A 26,321-nucleotide genomic window follows, 5' to 3' on the forward strand; every position below is an offset into this window, starting at 1 on the left:
TTCTTTAAAGTTTTGAAATGGGAAGTCAGGGTTACAGATTAAGAGCCACAACACTAAACAGGACTGAATATTACTGTTTGAACTTAATTCTGAATATATATTTTATTTATATTTTGCATTAAATAAAACATATAGATATTCTGTTGAGAATCACCTGTTATATCCTAATATTTATCCTATTGATAATACAGGTAGCCATTTCAAGTGGAAAACAAACGAACAAATCCAAAATCAGATTAGCCGTTATAATCACACGGTAAACATTTATATATTTAAATACCAGATTTTGAAACAATATTCCCTGATAAAGCACAGATAGGATTCAGCTAGTTTATGGTTGTCTTTATAAAACGGTAACATTTTGTTTGTGAAATATGTGTATTGGCCATTGTATAATAGAGAAATATCTGTCTTTGGATGCTAACCTTCACGCTTGACTGAACGAGGTCCAGGTTGCTAACGTCTTTGAGATAATACGGATTAGGAAAAGACTTGGAAAATCTCCCGTCACTTAACAGTACAAAGATACCGAGTCATTTTGGCGATTTATTGATTTATTTGACTATTTAGTATTTTATCATACATTTGAATTATCGTATCTTAGGTTTTGTTTTTGGATATCTCTAGATTTTATTCCTGGATTAAGTTTTGTGGATTACGTGATTTTCTCTCTCATAAATAAGGATTAGTATTTGTTGTTTTACTGATGGACACAAGAATAGTGCTGTAACAAGGATATATATGTTAACAAATTCACCTGTGAAATACACCAATTTGATTTTCCCTGAGTTATCACCTTTTCAGGTAAGATTATCTCTTTGGTCATTAGGGTCAGTTAGGTCAGTTTTATTTTTAAAATTTCAATGCAAAATCATTGACTTTTATAGTTTATTCGTTTTTCTCTCAGACTTTCACCATTAAGCATGTTAAGATTTAGTAACATATAAACAACTAGATATACATTTATATATAAAATGAAGTTTTTCTAGGAAGCATAATACAGTATAGAGATCTATAAATTGTAACATGTACAAATTCTACACTGGAATGATTATATTGTATGTGTTGTTTGGTTGCTCTCTCATTGACATATGACACACTTGATCTTTTATAGCTCACCTGGCCAAAAGGCCATATATCTTAAAAACTACATAGGAAGAAACTTTTTAAAGCCAAAATGATCAAAAAGTCAAGATCTTCTAATATGACAGATGACCAACATGGTCAGTGGGCTCCTTACTGAAGTTATTGCCCTTAATGGACTCCTTACTGAAGTTATTGCCCCAAGTGGACTCCTTGCTGAAGTTATTGTCCTTAGTGAACTCCTTACTGAAGTAATTGCCCTTATTGGACTCCTTACTGAAGTAATTGCCCTTATTGAACTCCTTACTGAAGTAATTGCCCTTATTGGACTCCTTACTGAAGTAATTGCCCTTATTGGACTCCTTACTGACGTTATTGCCCTAAGTGGACTCCTTACTGAAGTTATTGCCCTTATTGGACTCCTTTCTGAAGTAATTGCCCTTATTGGACTCCTTACTGAAGTAATTGCCCTTATTGGACTCCTTACTGAAGTAATTGCCCTTATTGGACTCCTTACTGAAGTTATTGCCCTAATGGATTCCTTACTGAAATAATTGCCCTTATTTGACTCCTTACTGACATTATTGCCCTAATGAATTCCTTACTGAAGTAATTGCCCTTATTGGACTCCTTACTGACGTTATTGCCCTAAGTGGACTCCTTTCTGACGTTATTGCCCTTTAAGTCACTCTGTGACTGACGTTATTGCCCTTATTGGACTGCTTACTGACGTTATTGCCTGTAGTGGACACATTACTGAAGTTATTGCCCTTTAATGTCCATTTTCCCCCATATTTTTCATTAAAAATTGCCTTTGATTTTGACAATTATATTTTGTATAATTAAATTGATAGATTGAAATATTTGATAGCAAAAATTATCAGCAAATATATTTAATAGTCAACCCTTTTTTTCCCTTTAAAGATGTCTTTAAATACCATTTTTGGCAGTTTTTGCCTAATATCATGTAATGTTTAACAGATAAAAATGTAGATAGACAATTTTAAAATCAGAAATAATTAGCAGGACAAGAGTTGGAGGGGTCCTGATCTCGAAATCCCACTTTTGAAAACATGAAATCCAGAGGTTCAGAAAAAGGTCCTGCCCCCCCCCCCCCCCCCCCCCTCTTTTGAGGATGTCCCCTTCTCTAGATCTGTTTAAAAAAAAAAACAAGCTATTTAAAAGACTATTATAAACATTAGTTTATATGAAGAGTTGTCTAATTGGCACTGGTACCATATCTTCCTTTAATTATATAAATACAATGTAATGAAACTTAAAAAGCAGAAAATAATGAAAGGTCTGTATGTATCCTTGTTTTGGAGAAATAATCAATTGAAATTTTGGCTGAACAGATTCTTTCCAGACTTTTCTTAAATGTAACATTGGCACTGTTTTCTTTCAAAAGGTATGAAAATGTAAAGATTTTATTAGATTAAAAAAAGGCTTTTTAAAACTATTATATTATGAAATTTTGAAAAGAAAAGTAAAGGTTTGGCAGGCAAATTTTATATTTACACTAGACATAGATAAAACTAGAAAATTCTGAATATCCTTTTATAAGCTTGAGAAGTAAAATATAATGTTTTTGATGAAAGAATAAATTGATGGTTAGCCCATTCTTCTTTGTCAAAAATAAATTATAAAAGTAATATGAAGGTAGCAGTCAGAAAAGAACGGAGAATAAAAGTAATATGAAGGTAGCAGTCAGAAAAGAATGGAGAATAAAAGTAATATGAAGGTAGCAGTCAGAAAAGAACGGAGAATAAAAGTAATATGAAGGTACAGTAAGAAAGGAGAATAAAAGTAATATGAAGGTACAGTAAGAACGGAGAATAAAAGTAATATGAAGGTACAGTAAGAACGGAGAATAATAATGGTATGTTTATGGTAATTATACATATTTGTCAATGCATATAAGGTTGCAATTAAATACTCAATTTGAATTTAGTTTGCATTAATTAAATTTTTTCTGAAGAAATGATTTAGAAATTAAAATGTAAAGGCACATTTATTCATGTCTAGTTTTTCAAGTTAAATTGAGTAGAATGAAACTAAAATATATAAACTTATCATATTTACATTATAAGATGTGTGTAAGATGTAAACAATTGTTTACCTAACAACTTTCCTCGAATCTTTTTAAAAATAAAAAAAACTGCAGTGGTTGTTTGTGGCATTAACTGTCCTCCCTTTTGGTATATTCGGCTTCTGCTAAGTATATTTGGGCCTCTCTTTGGTATATTTGGTTTCTGCTTGGTAAATTTGGGCCTCCCTTTGGTATATTTGGCTTCTGCTTGGTATATTTGGGCCTCCCTTTGGTATATTTGGCTTCTGCTTGGTATATTTGGGCCTCCCTTTGGTATATTTGGCTTCTGCTTGGTATATTTGGGCCTCCCTTTGGAATATTTGGCTTCTGCTTGTAAATTTGGGCCTCCCTTTGGTATATTTGGCTTCTGCTTGGTATATTTGGGCCTCCCTTTGGTATATTTGGCTTCTGCTTGGTATATTTGGCTTCTGCTTGGTATATATGGCTTCTGCTTGGTATAAATGGCTTTTGCTTGGTATATTTGGCTTCTGCTTGGTATATTTGGCTTCTGCTTGGTATATTTGGCTTCTGCATGGTATATTTGGCTTCTGCTGGTATATTTGGCTTCTGCTTGGTATATTTGGCTTCTGCTTGGTATATATGGCTTCTGCTTGGTATATATGGCTTCTGCTTGGTATATTTGGCCTCTGCTTGGTATATTTGGCTTCTGCTTGGTATATTTGGCTTCTGCTTGGTATATTTGGCTTCTGCTTGGTATCTTTTGCCTCACGTTTGTATCGTTTGCCTCCCTTTTGTATCTTTTGCCTCACTTTGGTATCTTTTGCCTCACTTTGGTATCTTTTGCCTCTCTTTGGTATCTTTTACCTCTCTTTGGTTCCTTTTGCCTCCCTTTTGTATCTTTGGCCTCTCTTTTGTTTCTTTTTGGTCTCTTTGGTATCTTTTGCTTCTGCATGGTATCTGTGGCCTCTCTTTGGAATCTTTGGCCTCTCTTTGGAAACTTTGGCCTCTCTTTGGAATCTTTGGCCTCTCTATGGTATCTTTTGCTTCTTTTTGGTTTATTTCACCTCTCTTTGGTATATTTAACTGCTTAATTGTATCTATCGCCTCTATATTGATTCACTTCAACAATTCAGTAGTATTGAACAAAGCTAAGTTACAACAGCCCCTAAATTAACTGCCAAATATATTTCACCATAAACTGTATTGCATTAGACAATCAATGGGTAACACCAACAGCCCTTAAATTATATACCTAATATATCTGACTATAACCTGTATGATAGACGGAGAGTAACCAATCTATCACACTATATAAACATTGTACTTTAATCACAGTTAGTGGTTGCCTTGTCCGTTCACCATTCTTTACGTCTGAAAAATTGCAGGAAGTTTAAAAGTTTATCACATTTGAACATACAACCCTAAATAATTGAGTGTATTATCAAAGAAAATGATGTGGTATCTATGTTATGATGATTAAGGACTGTTTAGTATTATGTATTTTATTGCTGTTTACTGTAGTTTGATATGACAAGCAGTTTATATTATCAGTGACATAAGTACCTCTCAACACATTCTTGGGGACAATACAAAGTTTATTGAATGCACCAAAGTTTCCAGGGGTTTTACCTTTGCAACTAAGAATTTATATGAAGTATTAATGGTATAAACTTTAATATAGTACTAGAAATTGCACTTTCATTTATTATGGACTGACAGTAAACATCAATAGTCAAATTTTAGATTAACTTCATTTTCAGATCCTCTATCATTGTCTATGATTCAGAGTCAATTTTGTGATTGCAGCTGAAAATCAATTCATATTTTTCACATCCTGGTGTGCATGATGCCACATCCTTTGACTTATAGGTGTTAATGGTGCCACATCCCTTGACACTATGGTGTAAATCTACCACACCTTATGACTTCATGTTGTTGATGATATGTTATCTTTTACATACTGATGCCACATCATTCACATGCCACATTATTTGACTTTATGCTATAAATGATGCCACATCTTTTGACATACTGGTTTAAATGATACCACAATCCTCGACTTCATGGTTTTAATAATGCTGCACCCTGTGACAATGTTGTGATTGATGCCACATCCTCTGACACAATGGTGTGAATGATGCCACATCCTGTGACACAAGGGTGTGAATGATGCCACATCCTGTGACAATGTTGTGATTGATGCCACATTTTGTGACAATGCTGGGCCACACTTAAAAATATTTTTGTTTGCCCAAACCCTACCCAAAGGTTGAGATAGTGGGTAGGTAGGTAGGCATTTTCTTTTTTTTTCAAAAAAAGAAATTGAAGTATCAAATGTTTAATTAGTTTTCATACCTATTTGGTTAAAAAAAACTTTTTCAAATCAGGACAATAAAAGAATTTGAGTAGGCAGCTTTTTTCTGGGTAGGTAGCGTTTGGGCAAACAAACCTATTATTTATTATGGCCTTGTGATTGATGCAACATCCTGTGACACAATGGTGTGAATGATGCCACATCCTGTGACACAAGGGTGTGAATGATGCCACATCCTGTGACAATATTGTGATTGATGCCACATTTTGTGACAATGTTGTGATTGATGCAACATCCTGTGACACAATAGTTTTAATAATGCTGCACCTTTTGACAATGTTGTGATTCATACCACATCCTGTGACACAATGGTGTGAATGATGCCACATCCTGTGACAATGTTGTGATTGATGCCACATTTTGTGACAATGTTGTGATTGATGCAACATCCTGTAACACAATGGTGTGAATGATGCCACATCCTGTGACACAATTATGTGAGTGATACCACATACTTAAATTTAAAGGTGTGAATGATGCCACAACCTATGACACAATGGTGTGTATGGTGTCACTTCTTATGACGTAAAAGTGTGAATGATGCCACACCTTTTGACTTCATGGTCTTAATGATGACACATCTTTACATACCGATGCCACATCTTTCACACCAGTATATTGGTATGAATGATGCAACACTCTGACTTCATAGTGTGAATGATGCCGCATTATTTGACTTCATGCTATGAATAATGCCACATCTTTTGACATACTGGTTTGAATGATGCCACAATTGTTTGACATTATGCTGTGAATGATGCCACATTCCTTGACTTCATGGTTTGAATAATACCACATCCTTAGACACAATGTTGTGAATGATGCCACTACTGCTATATTTGTTTAAAAAATATATACAAGTTTTATTTGAACTAAATGATTTTTTAACTTAATTTTATTATGAAATATTTAATTTGTCCCATGATTTGTTTTAAAATTAGATTGAGCATTTTGAGTCTGTTATAACAATGTATAAAACATTCTTGTTATTTACTTGATCAGATATAATAAAGAAAGAAGGAATTTAAATCACCAGTAGACCATCAATAATAAAAGATTGTAATTATCTACTCTGAGGTTATTTAAAGACAATGTAATTATCTACTCTGAGGTTATTTAAAGACAATGTAATTATCTACTCTGAGGTTATTTAAAGACAATGTAATTATCTACTCAGAGGTTATTTAAAGACAATGTAATTATCTACTCTGAGGTTATTTAAAGACAATGTAATTATCTACTCTGAGGTTATTTAAAGACAATGTAATTATCTACTCTGAGGTTATTTAAAGACAATGTAATTATCTACTCTGAGGTTATTTAAAGACAATGTAATTATCTACTCAGAGGTTATTTAAAGACAATGTAATTATCTACTCTGAGGTTATTTAAAGACAATGTAATTATCTACTCTGAGGTTATTTAAAGACAATGTAATTATCTACTCAGAGGTTATTTAAAGACAAATTAGATTCCATTAAAAACAATACGGCCTCTAATTGTTGATCTGATCTTTGACGCCCGCCCTGACTGTTCAGAGTATAACTTAAAATTTTTATTCTTTAGTTTTCTATATGTTATGTCATGTGTATGATTGTTTTTCAATTTGTCTTTTTCATTTTTAGCCATGGCGTTGTCAGTTTGTTTTAAATTTATGAGTTTTACTGTCCCTTTGGTATCTTTTCCCCCACTTTTAAAGTTATACATTGAATATACAATACAGACTCATTTGGTAGAAGGTGTTAATCTTCACACTGATAAAGAATCAGTAATTACCCATCACCATCTGATGTTTCTACCTTAGCGTACCTATGTTTATGTTTACCATGTAAACACCCATCATCTTTAGATCATTTGTACCTAAGGTGAAGTTATGTTTACCATTTAAATATACTTATTGGTAGGTTGTATTGTCCAGTTAAATCTATGTATATGATGTCCTATTGTAACATGTATTAACATTTAACAGCGTCATCGTCATATCTGTATTATATCTCATTGTCAATGGATCTTTAAAGCGTAGAATTCTAGGTGATCTTGATTGATATATAATGATAAGTTGTATTCTGTTTAAATGCAAAGAGTCAAATTTTCTCACTTGAACGAGTCAAGCTGAATATTACAGTATTGTATGTTAAAATTGTTGGAGTCGGATTTAAGATTTCTAAACCAAACAATTGTAATGAAATATTTTCCCATATTTCAGTATTGTGAGATAGTTGGATAGATTTTAGTATGTAAGTGTTTAAACATCTGATTTTTGTCATTTCCTCATCTGAATGCGACTGGATCTTGAGGATTTATACTATATATGTTATCTATGTGTGAACTGAATGAAAGTTCAAAGTGAGCATGCTGTTCCTTCATCTGTCTGAACTACATGGAGCTTTCTACCAAATATCAGGTTCGGATCAAGTTTGGATTTTCTTAGTCTGACTTGGTACAAATGTCTATAGAGTAAGGTTTTCTCTCCCAGTATAAGTTGTAAGTTTACACCAGTCGTCCTGAACATACTTGAAATATTTGCCATTGAACATTTAACAGGCAACAATTTATCAATAAATCACTTGATATCGAGTTTTAATTTTCAGAGTTTTAATTTTCGGGCACAATTAATCAATAAAGCTTAACTCACTTTGGTTTAAATTTTTATGAATCTTATTTATTTTTATTTTTATGTTACAAATTGTGATAATTTATTTAATCTTTCTTATTTCAGAGTAGTGACAACAGATTATTCAGTGTAGGATTATAGTACAAAGAATATTGGATTTAACTGTAAGGATTATTTTACACAGAGAGAATACAAAGGTTTGTACAATTCCTAAACCTAATGTAACTTATTTCCATTAACCTGCTTTTAATACCAAGAATAGTATAATTGTAAGTATGATAATCCTACATAGGGTCACCACCACCACATGAACTTCATTATACCATGTGAGCTGGGTCTTAAAGAATTGACCCTTTGCAAGTGCATGTGTACATGTACATTTATATGACCTTGATTAATTTTAAACATTCAAATACAACAAAATTTCTGAATTTTATTTTGTCCTGAGATAGACCCTCCCCCCTAGAATTTCTTCAGTGAGAAGCTTCTAATTCTAATGATAGTTTTTGTACCATGAATTTCCACAAGATGTGATGCTTCAAATACAGTTGCTTTAGGTTGTAAACTGGCATGAATTGATTCTAATATATATATATCCCCTCCCTCCCCTCCTTGAATTTCCACAATGATAAGCTAATATATATTCTTATAACAGTAATTGTACATTTGTAAAACATAGATTGGTCCAAATATTCATACCCCCTCCATCCCCCTCCTTGAATTTCCACAATATTAAGTTTCTTATGATGGTTATTGTACATTTGTAAACCATAGATATAAGAAGATGTGGTATGAGTGCCATTAAGACAACTCTCCATCCAAATAACAATTTATAAAAGTAAACCATTATAGGTCAATCAACATGGAGCCTTGGCTCACACTGAACAACAAGCTTTAAAGGGACCCAAAATTATAAGACAAATGTAAAACCATTCAAACAGGATAACCAACAGTCTAATGCATATATTGGTCAAAATACATAAATATAGATACTCCCTCCCCCTCCTTGAATTTCCACAATGAGAAGATTACAATTACAGTTATTTTACAATGTGTAACATGTTATATTGCAAATCATAAATTGGTCCAATTTGAAATATTGATACCCCTCCCCCTCCTGGAATTTCCACAATAAGAAGCTCCAAATAAAAGTTATTGCAAAACATTATAGGTTGTAAAGTAAGATATATTGGTCCACCTTGTATCAGGGTATTATCAATTAATTTCACATTTGTCTGTGAATGAACAATCTACACAATACCTGGGTCTGATAAATATGTTTATTTTTGTTATCCTTACAAGTCCTTATCCCCAAGTCAATAATTGTTTATTTTCTTTTTTTTATTCTGTTAAATGACCTTATCCTTAAGTCAACAATTGTTTATTTTTATCAATCAATCCCTTTTTAATGATATAGTCAAAAGAAAGGCATTTAAGAAAGTAAAATAAATGTCAAATTATTCTGATTTATTATTAGCTTTGGAATATAAAGTTTGTGACTTGTCTGTTCATCTAGATCTGTCTGTATATGCTTCTTCTATCAGTCTGTCTGTCTGTCTGTTCATTCATCTGCAGCCTCTTGAGTTATGTCCCTTTATAACATGATATGGAAGCCAGTGGGCATTGTCTGTGTCCCATTTGTTGTTTAATGAATTTATTCACAATATCCACTCTTTTTCCACAGTAATAAGAAGTCTTAATCATCAAATAATATTTACTTGGTCTTTTTTCTGCTCTTTGTTGGATTGTTATGTTTTTTACACATTCCCTTTTTCTATTCTTTTCTACAACTGCATGAATTTGAATACAAATGTACCTTTGAATAATTTATGAAATTAAATTTATTAATGAATATATTTTGAAATAAATTGAATGCTTCAGAAAAATTTGCACTTTAATTAAAGAAAAAAATCAAATCGTTTAGAAATGTTTAGACATTTAATGTAGAGAATATAATTAATGTTTTATGTTCTAATTCATTGAATATTACCAAGTCATTGATTGGTGTTGATTGAATATGCACATTTAAAGTATGAGCCTTGAGATACAGTTAAAATGGCTTTGATATAAAAAGAAAGAAGCATTTATAAAAACATTGAGTTGTATTGTGAGTTAAATTGTCAGTTAAAAAGGCTGCGATGAAAAGGAAAGAACCATTCACAAACATAACACTGGAGTCGTATTATCAGTTAAAAAGGCTGCAATGAAAAGGCTGCGAACCATTTACAAACATTTGAGCTGTATTGACAAGTTTTAATAAGATCTGATAAAACATATTTAGAAGGTGAATACTGTTTAATTGACATTGTTCAATATCTGCAGAACAGTGCACTGTTTAAATAAAATGTATCCATGATTTATACAAGTCCTTTGAAATTTAATCACGATAAGGAAAAATAAATATTTAGTTTATCATTTCTATTGTATATCATATGACGGAAACATAAATGAATTAAATCAAGACGAATGTCAGTCGCAAATTTATTTAGAAGGTGAATACTGTTTAATTGACATTGATACCATTATATATTAATTACGATCATAATAAACATTGGTCAGAGCTTTTAATATTTTAATTCTGGTATAATTGTGATCAACACTAAAGGAGTAGGTGACCGGTAAGGACTCATTTTGGCCTCAAAATTCAGTTTCATCTGACGAAAGATTTAAATTCCCCAGATATAAGTTATTTTTGCCTACTTTGACCAGGACATGTTTCAGTCACATTATGTAACCAGAGTTTAATCTGAAATAGGAATAGACTTCATTTTTTTCTATGGTCGTGTTGTAACTTAATGTCTCTTTGATACATTCCCCATTTTCTTTCTCAATTTTGTCCATTTTACTAGAATTTGTCATCTTTAGTCACTTTGATGCATGATTCTGTATGTTTATCGTTACACTTTACCCAGTGGAATCAGGTTTGGATCCAGGGGGGAGGGGTTGGAACCCCCCTTTTTTTGGACGATCAATGCAATTGAATGGGACATGTAGTTGGAACCCCCCCCCCCCCAGGGGTACAGGAAGTGGTTGATAGAATATTTCAGATAAAAAGGGGGAGTTACCCATAGTGAAAATATTAGAAATTTTAAAATAAAAAAAATTCACATGTATTTATTAAGTTGTTTTTATTTGTTTGCTATGTTTGAGCTAAAATATTTCACAACATCATCACAGATAAAAAAGAGCCAAAATTTTGAACTAGTTTTTCACCTACATTATATAGTTTTTAGGCCCACTATTTTTTTTTTATCAAATCTTTACAGTTATGATGTAAAATTAACCTTCAATACTTATTTAACTGTCATGACTGTAGCAAGAACAAGTTTTGACTTAAATATAAAGATAAAAAGATAGCATGTAGATTTGTAACATTACATAATGAGTGAGTCTTTTAATTTGTTAAATGTATAATATTGTGAATAATTAAATATCAGTTGAATTGAAAGATATATCAATTAATTTCATGTCTTTACATATTCAGTTGAAACACCCCTTATCAGATTTCTGGTATGAAAGTATCTAAGACCATTGAGATTTATTGTATGTCATAAGTTAATGACAATGTAATGTAATGTCTATTTACATTGACAATGTAATCTAAGAATGTACTATGATGACAATGTAATATTATGATGCACCATAGTTAGTAACAGTTAGGATTATTGATGTTTCACTTTTACAATTATTGAAGTCACTATGGGACAAATTAAAATTTCAATATTTTATGATTTATGAATTGTGCCATGGTGTTATATTCCTACATCAAAGTGGGTAAAAGTGATTAGAATGGAGGGTTGAACCATTGGATTGTAAGTTGATCTCTATAATGACTTTATTGAAAGGTTTCTGTTTACGCTTGTTATTATTGTATTGTAAGTTAAGAGTAGGAAATATTTATTTTTGTATTTTAGATACTTTGAAGAAGGATCATTATTATCTAAAAATAGACTGGTGATTTGTATCTAATGTTGACTTCCATCTATGTTGAGAGAAAGTTATAGTGCTCTGTTTGATTTTTCATGTGTTTATTTGTATGGTAAAGATTATAAGATAGATTGCATAATACTATAATGGTGATGACATTTGTTAAACCTTTAGGCAGCAACCATTTGATTTTTCATGTGTTTATTTGTATGGTAAAGATTATAAGATAGATTGCATAATACTATAATGGTGATGACATTTGTTAAACCTTTAGGCAGCAACCATTTGATTTTTCATGTGTTTATTTGTACGGTAAAGATTATAAGATAGATTGCATAATACTATAATGGTGATGACATTTGTTAAACCTTTAGGCAGCAACCATTTGATTTTTCATGTGTTTATTTGTATGGTAAAGATTATAAGATAGATTGTATAATACTTTAATGGTGATGACATTTGTTAAACCTTACCACAGTTTTACAGTGGTGATTCCAGGAATTTTCATAAGTGGGGGCCCACTGACTGACCTAAGAGGGGGCTCACTCCAGTCACGCTTCAGTGATTCCCTATATAAGCAACCAAATTTTTTCCCCCCTAAATCCGCCTCTGCAGTTTTATACTAAAAATTACATCACATTGACCAACATGATAATGTTTTTTGTGCATCAACATGATAAAGCCACATATACAAGAAACACATAAGATGGTAGCTGATAAAGAAGCATTCAAGTATTAGGATCAAAGGGGCCTTCCATGGTTGCAAAATATTCTAAGAACTCCAACAACCTGTATGAAATGTACACTGAATATAGTAGGAATATTAAACAAAATCCAGTCAGAATTTTGTTCATTTTCAATGTCCACCTACTTTCTATATGGAATCTTTAATTCTAGGTAGATTCGATCCTACCTCATTGAGGGGGGATAGGAGGGGTCCTGATTCCGAAATAACGGGCTTAAAAACACGAAATCCTGAACCTAAAAACACGAAATCCCGAGGTCCTGAAATTCGAATAAAGAATTCCCGGATCCCGAAAGGGTCATTCCCGTAATCCCGAGCTTATAAACACCCAATCCCCGGAGTCCTGATAAAGGTCCTATCCCCCCTCTTCATTCCCAGTAATGTCTGGGTGGAATCCTACTACTTATTTCGTACGGGTACATTGGTCGATCTCTTGTCTTCTAACTCTTAGCTTAAAGGTACTGAGATTGAACCTGGCTGAGCATGGCCAGATGTACTCCATTCATAACTTATTAGTTATTGAACAAGTTTTTTTCTGTAGGTCTGTCTAATCTCTCTTCTACATTTGATATCATGTTTTGTGCTTTGCTTCAGGCTGTTACTCAAAGTGGTATAGTTTTGCCTTTTCAGTTGGTGAAATATCCAGAAATGATACGGACGATTATGTGGCAAAGGGAGAAGGGAAATGATTTATTGTCAATCTTACTCTGCCTGAAACTTAATACACAAAAGATAACTGTCAGTTTCATCACTCCCATTTAAAACATAACAATTTTGTAAGAATGCTCCGAGTTTGGTTCATGTTGAAATATTAGCTGTGACGGTAAAAATCATGCAGCAATATAAAAATATTTGAATCAGTTTTCAGATGTACTTTATAATGAAATAAGAAATTCTGTTTTAATTTTGTAAGTTAAAATTTAAAGTAATAAACTTTTAAAATCTGTGATTAATAACTTAAAATCTAAAATTTTGAACCGTAAGATTTTTATATTTTATATCTTTAAAAGCTTTGAAGTGCATAAAACATGAACATTTATTACCATTTAAATTTAAAGTGCATTTTATTGCAGTATTTATATGAACTTCATAAACAACTATAGGGAGTAATATGGAGTGAAACTGCTATAAACATTCTGAATTATATAATAAAACCCAGATGGTTGGTTAAGACAAGATGTTGTTGAGGATTAAAAGGTCAATATAATATACAACTACATTTACAAAACTGAATACATATACATGTACTATTGATACTGGATATATATAGATACTGAGACTATACTTGTGTTATAGTAGTCTCAGATATATATAATACATCGAATTGAGAATGGAGATGGGGAAATTGTGTCAGAGAACAAAAGACAGTCAATTTAGGCCACTTGAATGACCACATTTAAATTAAAGTGCAAATCCTGCATGTACAATTTGAGACTCGGGACAACATACATGTATATTTAAGACTGGCTGTTTTCTACCCTTGTCAAGTTGTTTCCTCTTTGACATATTTTCCATGTCCAGTCAAATTTTTATCTACATAATAAGTTCAGACTGAATTGGATATTTGAGCTAAGGTTTCCGTATTGAAGGCTGTACTTATGTTGACCTATATATAATGGTTTACCTTTATAAATTGTTACTTGGGTGGAGAGTTGCCTCATTGGCACTCATACCACATCTCGCTAATTTTCTTCTATATCTACATTTCTGACTCAGACTTACATACATGTACAGTTTAGACTAATTATTATTGTTACATGATGGTGTGTTCATTTTAGTTCAAATAATACATGTGCATTTGAAACTTTATACTTGTACATTTTTGGTTAAGGTAACATCTAAAGCCTGAACTTGTGTACCATGACATGATCTTCAATTCAAGAACTCTTGTTTATTAGCATATGTGAACTTTTTGAAATATGTGTCAAATCATGAGTATCACCCAGTTTCATGTTTTACTTATATTGAAATCAGATGGTACGAGTGCATGGACATGGTGTCCCTATTAAATGGACACATATATTTTTTTTACTATCATTAGCGGAATGGACTGCTATTGACATCATCATGTTTGTACATAAACTAGGCCATTAAAGGTTACTCATTTGAATCTTAACATTTGTCATTTAGGAGCCTTTTATTGCTGACAATGCGGTATGAGCTTTGTTCATTGTTATAGACTGCATGGTGACCTAAAGTTGTTATAATTTCTGTCATTTAATCTATTGTAGAGAGTTGTTTTGTTATTGGCAATCATACCACATCATAATTATATATATATATATATATATAATAAAAACTATAACACAAATTCCCATACGTTTCGGCCATTACGTACGGCCTTCTTCATTGGAATAAATTACATCACTTGGATACATTTCGTTATAACTTCTATGACGTTCATTTGCCACGTTTTTCGCTTTTTTAATAAAAATATACTTATTATCATTCATACCTTGTGTTGATTCTTTCAGGTTCTAAAGTTTTTCGCCTTTTTATCCAAAAGGCTTTTTTTAGTTTTTCTGTAAGTTTCTGTCCGAAATACTCTTTCTATGGCGGTAACTTTCAAATTTGTCATTGAATGATTGTTCTGAATGAAATGGTTGGCTACTGGATCATCTGTTTTCTTTGTTCGTATATATATATATCATTGGAACCCTAGAAGCTTATATATTCAAGACAAACACACGAGTCCTCCCTCCCCTTATAAGACCAGGTTGTTTTATTATTTATAAGTAGCTATTGCACAATTCAATATATCTTATTATTTGATATTTTATTTTAGAAGGTAGATAGAAGAACATATTTAAGAAGAGAAAGTGTAAAATAGAGAGAGAGAGAGAAGATAAGTGATTCTATTGTAAGTACGTATATAATGGACTCTCATCCAAGTATAACTTGGAATATGAAGGATGAGAGTCATTCTAGTAATGGAGCCTGAGGCTCAAGAGGATGTAACTTTAGCATTCATTTCCCGATGTGCAACGAGGCATCTCATTTAAAAGAGGTCAAAATCCTTGACCTATGGGTATGACGTAGCTGTACCTAGCTATAAATACTGCGGCTATTACCTGTGCCAATCATGATTCAAAGTTTGTTTGTGCAACCAAAACAATTGGGATGGGCAAACAGTACCCTCCAAACTGGGTGGGTAAATTGTTACATCCTCTTGAGCCTCAGGCTCCATTACTAGAATGACTCTCATCCTTCATATTCCAAGTTATACTTGGATGAGAGTCCATTCTACTAATTACGCTCCTCGGCTCTTCGAGGATGTAACTTTAGCATATTCAAAGTGTTGGCACAAACAAGTAGTTCCCTGAAAACTAACAGAGAGCAAATCATAATTTGCTGATTCAGTCCAGAATATACTGGAGACTAAGATAGTAGTCAATCTAACTAATCTTTCTGAATTAATAATAAATATCATCTAAATATGAAGGTAAAGTACTAATATTGTAAGTACAGGTATAAAAAATAAATAGTTTCAAAAACATTTAAAGTAATTTTGAAAATAAATATATATCAAAATATCAATAGATTTTGTAGTCTGAATTTTACTATTTTCAAGAATAATAACGTATTCTTTACATTCAAGAGAAATTCTTTTAACTATATAAAGAGCATATTAACACTCATACCACATCTTCCTATATCTATATATCAAGTTTAGAATTTTCAAAATACCATTTGCCTGATACTTGCTTACAAACCATTAATTGTATATCTAAATATCTACTGACATATTATTCAGCAACACTTGTATTTAATATTTGAAAGTGTTTAATCCTGTAGCCCTTCTTTTTTGTACTCTTCTAACATGACACTCTCTGTAGTTCAGATGTGTATGAAAAAACAAGAATTTGAAAACAAATTCAGGAGACAGTAGTTTAAATAACAATGTAAACACAGCCATATATACAGATTTTCATTAGCCTTCTGAAGATTTCAATGTTATGTATACATGATATATCTAATATCAATCCATGGTAAAATATCTAGTACATTTACAAGCTAAAAACCGTCACTGCAAGTTCTACAAGTATTATCTATTTGCATGACATTTGCATTCAGTCTGTCTTTAATATTGTAAGAACAGAAAAATTGATTCAAAAGCTCAAGTAAGCAACGAAAGCTTCAAATAGAATTAATATTCATAACTTTAACATAACTTAGCAATCAAAAACTCCTCTCTGAGTCATATTAAAAAGTCATACATAGGTGATTACTGTCACACAAAGGTCACCTGTTAAGTAAAGGTTGACTTATTTAAAACTACATGTAGATGCCAAAGATGAACAGCCTCTACTGTAGTTCTTTTTCAGGACACTTAATGAAGTGACTATATTTACAAATTTCATCTTATTCATTTTTATCTGGAATATACCAACTACAATATAGTATTTGATATCTGGTTCAGTAAATTTACATTCCATGTTAGTTTATGACAATGGGCATGATGGGTATATGTAGTACATGTATATGAATTATATATACATTGTATATATATATATATATATCAAACAGTATTGATAATAAATTGAATCTTATAAAATCCAACACATCATACAGACTAGGTCTACATATACCTACTGCATCTAATGTGTCATTCTAAAGTAAATCATCTCAAAAGTATCATCGTTATGATATTTCATTAAGTATAAACAAATTATACAAAGCACAGTGTAGCTATTTAATATCTTATGTTATAAGAATTAATATAGATCAATATATCCAGAATTAAAACCTGATCCAGCGTGTTTTAAAAATCCTAACAGTAATACTGTTCTGTGAACACTCATCTGATAATCTGATAATTATCTTGAAAAGAACTGGAGAAGGGTTACAAAGTTTATACTTCATTGTAAACTGTAACATTTGAAAATGACCTTCACCCATCCTGATATCCATACACATGTTAGATATTGAAGGAATATAACTATTACTGTATATAATAACCTATATCAATCAAGTCTTGAACTGCTCTTTTGTACAATATGCTTATGATACATCTTACATGTACTATTTTTCTATATATATACATCTGATATTATATATGGCTATGTTATATTTAAAGCAATATAACTACATATATTTAAGAAAAGTAAATCCTAATTGAACTGAAAAGAAATTCCAGTGTACATGTACAAAATATAAGTTTGCAATTTGCTTTGCAAATTCTAATGCTTTATAGACAAAAAATGATAGGAGACTTTTCAAAGTTTCATTTCTCGATGGAGCATAAAAAGATATAAATGATATATAATATATATATATCATAGTATGACTATGTCAATTCTTATAAACTGATGATACAAAAGCATCAATATAGCAATTCTATCTCAAGCTCATGGAGTCTAGAAAGAGCACCATTTTCTTTTTGTATTTTTAATTACCATCATGGATTTCAATAATACAGATGCATAGATGCAATATAATCATTTGATTATCATTATAGAAACTTTATAAATTCTACATAAATTCATGCAATACTACTTTCTTCAGTATATGCTATCTGACACGAAAAAATTGTAGGAGATTAGTCCCCTTCACATTATATACAAATGTTTACAGAGATATGACTATAGCCTATAACAAGGCAACACTTTAATAGTCACTTAAAGATTAGTGATGCACATCCAATGTACATTATAGTATTCCTTTATAAAAAGGAAAAAATGTCAGATGTTTCATGTCCAACATCAAACCAAAATTTGCATGTTGAGAGAAAAATCTTCTTGTTTTGTATAGTTCTGTAACATTCATTGCTGCTACCATGAGCAATTTAATAAATATATTAAAGTTTATCATATCTAGTATCATTACTTAGATTGTAAAGCACAATTTGTCTTGTCAAAAAAGCACCTTTTTACACTACTTTCTGCAAGTCAAAATAGCGACTTTTTCAGTGATCTGGAAGGCTTTTTTCACTATGGGCCCAGGGCCCCTCAAAAATAAATTCAATGGGCCATTTTAAAAAATAATGGGCCATGTTGTCAAATGAGTGGGCCATTTGAATTGACTTCTGTAAAAAAATAAAAAGTATCATTATTTTCCCATGTTTTGGAAAAGAGGTGTTGGTACAAATTTACCTAAAAATTATGATTTTAAATAATATTGTTCCTGTGATTCTGTAATTTCAATGAATATACAATAACTTCTTCCAAAAAGGACAATATTAAAGATAAACCTTTATTTACAATGTTTAAACTGTTACTGTTGACTTGTTTTCATGTTCATGTTTTTTTTAACATTAAATTTGGGTCTTCGTCGATACCATACTCATTCCAGACGTTCCGTATTAGAGGACATTTCAGGAACGTCCTGTGCACTTCTTGTATTATTATTATTGCTTCATCAAGATGCCAAGAATAACAGTAGAGAGTACCATTAATTGATAGAACAAAATAATAATTCGCTGAAGTCATGTTTACAAAATGTCAAAACGAGCCAAAGACCAAAAAATGACAAGGACATTTAAGCGCCTATAATGGAGACAAAAACTATATTCATAAAATGGCTTCAGGGGTTTTCAATCGAAATAATAGCAAGCTAAACTAAATCAAAAGATTATATATTAGAGTTAAATCTCGTCTGTAATAGCCAAATTTCACAAATGTAAAGTTGTTTATAAAAAATTATATCATGAATGATGGTTAATTGCGTTTTTTGGGTTATCAGTTAAACCGCATGGTTCTATTATAACCATAGGAAAACACCCGAGACGTTAAACCGCATGGTTCTATTACCATAGGAAAACACCCGAGACGTCCTAAAAATATATAGGTGCTCCAATGATTGGAGGAACATTTTACAGTTGTTTCCACACACATGTGGCACGGAACACGATCGGAAATCTATTTGACGATATCTAAACGTTTCGAAAAGATGTGAAAAATATCGTGCTCCACGTGGGCGCTTACATTTGTCACTCTATGCGCCATTTCTGGTGAATATGCGCTATAGGCGCAGGGCGCACGTCCTTCCCGATCACTGCTTTTTGGAAATAATCCTTTCTTGGCAGAGTCTAAATAATAAGTATAGTTGTATCAATCACATAATATTATTTCTGTAAATATTTCAACTGTAACACAGTATTATTATCTCACAAAGAGCTTATTTTGAAGCCTTAATGGCTTTGTATATTAAAAATATACATATTCTGTATATATTCTCAAACTATATTTTACAGTAAAAAGTTGTTTACTATTACTGGTACCTTGTAGACAGCAAGATCAAGATCTACAATTGTGTTCTTATTAATGGGAACAATAACTTTGAGCTTTTTCTTCAGAAAAGAGCTACTGTTTACCTATTCCAAGGCTTTGTTTGTTATTTCATAATTAATGTTATAACAATGCCAAGATATAAGACTGAAAAAACTCTTATTATATTTTATATAATATGGTAATAAATGTACATGAACGTATCATTTTACAAGTGTCAAACAATTTTATTCATAATCTGAAATCTACCTTTGATGAATTTCAAGGCACTGATAAAACCATCCAATGGAAATTATTTTTATTTCCTTCCACACTGCATATATATATATATATATGGAAGTTTTTAACGACCATCACTGGTCGGTAACACTATAATGCATGTTATGTCAACATCATAAAAAAATATCCTTGAGAAAAGGAATTTACATGGACCAATGCAGGTCAATCATATAATTATTTCAGAAGATCCTATGATCTTTCTTTTTTACTATTTGATATCAACTAGTATGTTTTGATATGTTGGCATTACACTTTTCACAATTTACAACATTATTATCATATTGTACTAATTCTTTTTCAAAAGCAAAAAGCTTAAGTTAACAATTGGCAATAATCCTCTGCTTTATTTTTTGCCAAGATAAAGATATAAATCTTAAATCATAGTAAAGACATGAGATTAACTTCATGTACAGAATTATGCAACAAAAGTTGCATATTTTAAAAATATTTTGTTGCAAATTTTTCAAACAATAATAATTGTTTTACTATTATTTTCTACAGTATATTTCTACCTAATCAATTGTTTGTTAGTGGCATGTTAAATGCTCTACAAGGAACTATTCATTAAATGTAAAGATGTTCCACCTTCGACCTTTCTGGTCTTGTTTGCCATGATATACCACTTGCTACTCAATATGGTAGTTAAAACAATATTGTAAGTTCATTCTGAACTGTTGTCACATTTATGACACACCAAGGACTTATAAAAGTCTCTAGGCTCATTAATTGCTTTAGACAAATAAGCTTTTAAAAATTAGCTATTTGAACGTTATTTGATATAACATATTTTAGCAAAGGTTTTCAGATACCTTAGATTGGAAGTGGCACATAATGCCTTCCGTATAATCACTAACTTTTGTCTATTTATAGTAACACACATACAGGTGTTTCATATCGACACGTAGTCTAGCATATTCCAATGCACTACAGTAACATTACAGTTTCTTATATTGGAATAAGAAATGTATTTTAATCACAACATTTTGTGATAATAAATCTCAAATATATTTGCTATATTTTCTATAAATTGTACGTCACTACGTGGGTACATTAAAGCAAGAATATACGAGTACACCTCCGTACATTTTGAACTTACCTTGAAAAACAAGAAAGATATTCTACTCATATACTTCTGTATAGAGATTCATTCGTGTTAAAAATAACTACGATATTAATTATTAAAGAGTGAAAACGTTCGGTCCACCATTGATTACGTGATAAGCACCTGTGTGTTACACATCACAGTACACGTGTATTTTTAGAACAAGGTTTAGAAAATAGAACAACGATAAAATACGTTGTATTTAACGAACTTGGATAATAAGTTCTCAAGATAATTAATGTTTATAAAACATTTTATACTGGAACATCGTTCTCAGTTTTAAAAAATCTTAAAATTCTGGACGTCGTCACAGATTATAACGAGTTAGACACCTCGCTGCTCGAAAAATAATATGATTGGCACAGGTAATAGCCGCAGTATTTATAGCTAGGTACAGCTACGTCATACCCATAGGTCAAGGATTTTGACCTCTTTTAAATGAGATGCCTCGTTGCACATCGGGAAATGAATGCTAAAGTTACATCCTCGAAGAGCCGAGGAGCGTAATTAGTAGAATATATGTATACACCTGTCACAAAGGTTCCAGGTTCGAACTGAATTTTTGGCTTTCCCTTGACACCATTTGCGAGTATGGTCTTAAGGAAACAATGATAGTCCTTCGGATGAGGACCGTTAATAATCGGCTGACCCGTGTTAAGAGAGACATATCTCTTGCATGTAAAAGACACCCTTATAGACTTCGTAAAAGAGCAGGCTAAGCGTAATAAATGCCACTACAAGGCAGCACTTGCACCCGCAAAGTGGAAAGGGATTAATATAAGTTGCAAAACTTGTTTCCCAATCCACTATAAATAAATATGTTTAAACTAAACTAAAACTATATATCATATGAAAAAAGAATTCACCTTTAACCTTGTTTTAAGGTGAGACACTTGACCTTTAACCCCATTGATTTCCTATCATTAATTATGATTCGTCATTCAGTAATGGAGAGCTGTAATTAAACCGTGGATAATTTATTTAAATCTCAAATACAATCTGGAATTTTGTAAAGAAAACTGTTGATTAGGATATAAATAGAGGCATTTAACTGTTGATCATAGTTTATATGGAGATATTTAAGTTGATTAAAAGTTTGATATTGAAATTAAAGACAAGATATGGACAAAGATATTATTTATGACACAAATCTGATTATGTTACAGGCCTTTATTGAGAGAAATAGTTATAAATATAGGTTTAATATTTGAGTTTTACATGAACTGCTTATAGAATAGAGAATGGAAAAAGGGAATGTGTCGAAGAGCAGAAAACAGCCCAAGGCTAACAATAAATTGGTCTTCAGCCCCCATGTGCCTGACCCCAAGCTGCATGGTCCTTAAACAATAACAAATAATAGGTTTACAAAAAGGATGCCTCATTTAACTCTGTAACATATTCCAAATGAACCAATTTAAAACAAAATAAATACCACACACACAGCTAGAGGTTCTTGACAAAGGACAGGTCAAATAAGTGGCTATGATTTTTATAAGATCTGTTAATCTATTGGCTGGAGTGATATATAGTATTAGGACCATGTCCCAGACAGAAAATGATTGTTGATAAATAAAGATGAGGAATTCATTTATTTATTTCAGAGACCAACAAGATTTCCTCCATAGCCAAGTCCTTTGACAATGAAGAGGAAAATGTCAAGGTCATCAAGATGTCAGAGAGTCCAGAGGAAAATTTAGGTGAGAAAAAGTTTAAAAAAATACAGTGGATTCATTATTATTCGTTGAATACCAATTTTCGTTGCACAAATTGGCAAAATTACAAAATCAAATTTCCACAAAAATGCTAATTTTCCTCAATCTAGGAAAATCTATAGCCATCTATAGAAAATAAATGAATCCACAGTATTAATTATTTCTGACTGATGAAGTTATGGCTTATTACCACAAAAAAACAGATCAAGTTCAATTCGGGCTGTGTCATTTTTGTTGTTGAGCCATTTCTGTTTCAGAATACTTGACATAGAGATAGTGATCCAGTGTCAGTGGTGTTTGCTAACTTCTTAAAAGCTTTATAAGTGTTTAGTTTTTGTGTTTTGGTCTAGCTTTTTTTCTTAAACTCTAAGCTATATTGTTTGTTAGCTGTATATGTCTGCCTGGCATGGTTCATCTGACCTTGACATCATTTTCATGGTTCATTGGTCAATGTTTAGTTTTCTTGGTTAATGTGAAGTTAATGTGACAGTTGTAATAAAGCTTTATATTTAGGACTATCAACAAAATATCAATGATTAGTAAAGAAAGTGAGACATTTCAGCATGTGCACTCTTGTTTACCATTCGTCTTAGTTATGTCCCTTTATAACATAATATGCAAGCAAGGACATCATCGGAGTTCCATGGACACATTCTCAATTTATTTGTAAAATAATATGAATATCCAGCACACATACACTTGTTTATTATAGTTGTTTCGATAGTACTTTTATGACCAGAAATGTGTGTAAAGGCAAAAGGTTGGATAAAAAAAATTGCTAATCATGTTAAAATGACCATCCCTTATGAAAACTAAATAGAAGATGACCGTTTCATGCTTTCCTCAGGCAGACAATGTCGAATAGATTTATAATCGTCTGGAATATATGACCATTTTGCAAGCCCTGTATAATCCAGTACATATATACTTGTATACTATATTAATTTACACCACAAGTAGCTATGATTCTAAATAGTATTCTTGTCATATGTTATAAGACAAGTAGTTAATACTGTAATGTAACTATGATACAATATAACAATATATGTGATTTATATCAGGAAAAATTAACAATGCTAAGAAATTGTGAAGATATTAAAATTTATTAGTTCATGCATTTCAACTTCTTAACAACAATGGACCTCATGATTTATTAAGTATTAATTCAGATACAAGGTGAAATCAATAAGAGTTTATATAGTTTTAACAAATAAAGACACGGGTACCTTTTTCATTGTCATGTTTAATTGTATCTCATTTTTATCTTGGACATGTTAAATTTCTCTTTTTTAACCCATCTTAAACCTGTATTATCCGACATAGCCATGTTCTATTACTTGTGTATACCAGTGGCAGATCCAGGGGAGGGTTCTGGTGGTTGGACCCCCTTTTTTTGGACAATAAATGTATTTACAAGGGGACATATAGTTGGACCCCCTCACAAACACACACACACTTTGTTCTGGGTTGGGAACCCCTTTTGAAATGGCTGGATCCACTCCTGTAAACACACCCTTAAACTTTGTAGCCTGAATGTTTGTTTCAAATATGCACACCAAAAGATTATTGAAATTTCAGAATTGAAAATTGTCAAAGTTTTTAAGAAGAATAGTTCTGTTGAGATACCACTGATGTACAAATTTACATCTGACTTGCTAATATATCCCCATAGGTTAAATCTTTCACATTAACTTTGCACTTGTTTTAATGAATAATTTATACCCACCAAATTACCAGTTACTTTGCACATGTTTTAATGAATAATTTATTCCTAAAAAAAACTAGTAATGAGCATTATTGTAAGCTTTTACACTCAAATATTCTTCAAAAATAACTGCTTCAATAACATTACAAAAAGAAATAAATTACTAAATTGAATAAATTATGTAGCTTACTATGGCATGTATGGTTGTTTTGTTTATTGTTGAAGACTGTATATTTGTTTCGCCTTATAGAAGTTCCAATGGAAACTTTGTTATAAGCATTGTCATAATATCTATTTCTGTTGGAACAAATATTCTATACCATTTATTCTGTTAGGAACATATATTGTAATATTTATTCCTATGGAAATAATTTTCCAGAATATTTGTTCCTTTTGGAACTTATATTATGAAGGAACTTCTATTCCGTGACACCATGACCTATAGTTGGCATTGGTCTCTGATGGAGAATTATTATTGGCAGTTACACCACATCTAATTAATTTTTTACCAGCATGATATATAAAAGAAGATGTGGTATAATTGCCAATGAGACAACTCTCCCCACAAGAGACCAAATGACACAGAAATTAACAACTATAAGTATACATATTTGGTCCAATCACACATTTCTAAGTGCAACTAATTGAGGTCTTATCTTTTGGTGAACATATATAGATATGTTTTAAAAAAAATAGAAAGATGTAGTATGAGTGCCAACATGAAAACTCTCCATCAAAGTCACAATTTATGAAAGTAAACCATTATAGGTCAAAGTACAGTCTTCAACACAGATCTCAAGCCTTGCTCACACAAACAGCAAGCTTAAAGGACCATTTTGGCTTATAGACAAATGTTCTTAAATCAAAGAAGGAAGTGTTCATCAGAAGACATAACAATACACTCTGTTAATATAAAAAGTTATGTTTTTTGTAAGTCATGAGAAAATGTTGAGCTGAGTCCTACATGTTGTTTGGACAGTGAAAAGAAACCTTGTCATAACGATGTGATACATTGAGACATTTAATAAAAGTCTTTGTCCGTCGATTGTAAAGGGGGAACATTGCACTAATACAACCCCCTTATTTCTCACAGAAACATGTTTGATTAAACAGTTGTCAACATTTACAAACAGATAAAGAGAGTTAAATACCAATTTTATTATTGACAAAGTCAATATTTAGAAACAGATTGTTTTTCTCTTTCACTTGATACACCACTGTTGACATGTACTTGACTCTTCAGGTTTTACAAACTGTCCTTCAATAGATGACTTTACAACATTTAAAGGGAACATATAATTATATTTAATTTGAAGGCTAATTTGCATATATTATATTAATTTTTCATTTGATGCACTATTAAAATATTGACACAAACTTGACACCTGTTTGCTGATTGAACTATGTTTTCAGTGAACCAAAACTTTTTAAATAAAGTCTTCTTTAAATGGACCCTGACCTTATAAAGTGTATCAAGAGAGTACCCTGGCCTTATTAAATCTGT

General features: G+C 31.6%; 1 protein-coding gene across 1 annotated transcript in view; it reads left to right on the forward strand.

Annotated features, from left to right (window-relative positions):
• Positions 1-315: 315 nt before the first annotated feature.
• The window catches only part of LOC134690650 (uncharacterized), a 147,171-nt gene continuing 121,165 nt past the window's right edge, over positions 316-26,321 (forward strand). Inside the window, exons 1-4 of the mRNA XM_063550642.1 lie at positions 316-804; positions 8,227-8,318; positions 15,579-15,653; positions 23,002-23,097. Coding sequence (XP_063406712.1) covers positions 23,070-23,097 — 28 coding nt within the window. The 5' untranslated portion in view covers positions 316-804; positions 8,227-8,318; positions 15,579-15,653; positions 23,002-23,069. The remainder of the gene's footprint in view (positions 805-8,226; positions 8,319-15,578; positions 15,654-23,001; positions 23,098-26,321) is intronic.

Source organism: Mytilus trossulus, chromosome 11, assembly GCF_036588685.1.
Source record: "Mytilus trossulus isolate FHL-02 chromosome 11, PNRI_Mtr1.1.1.hap1, whole genome shotgun sequence".
In the NCBI taxonomy this organism is placed as follows: domain Eukaryota; kingdom Metazoa; phylum Mollusca; class Bivalvia; order Mytilida; family Mytilidae; genus Mytilus; species Mytilus trossulus.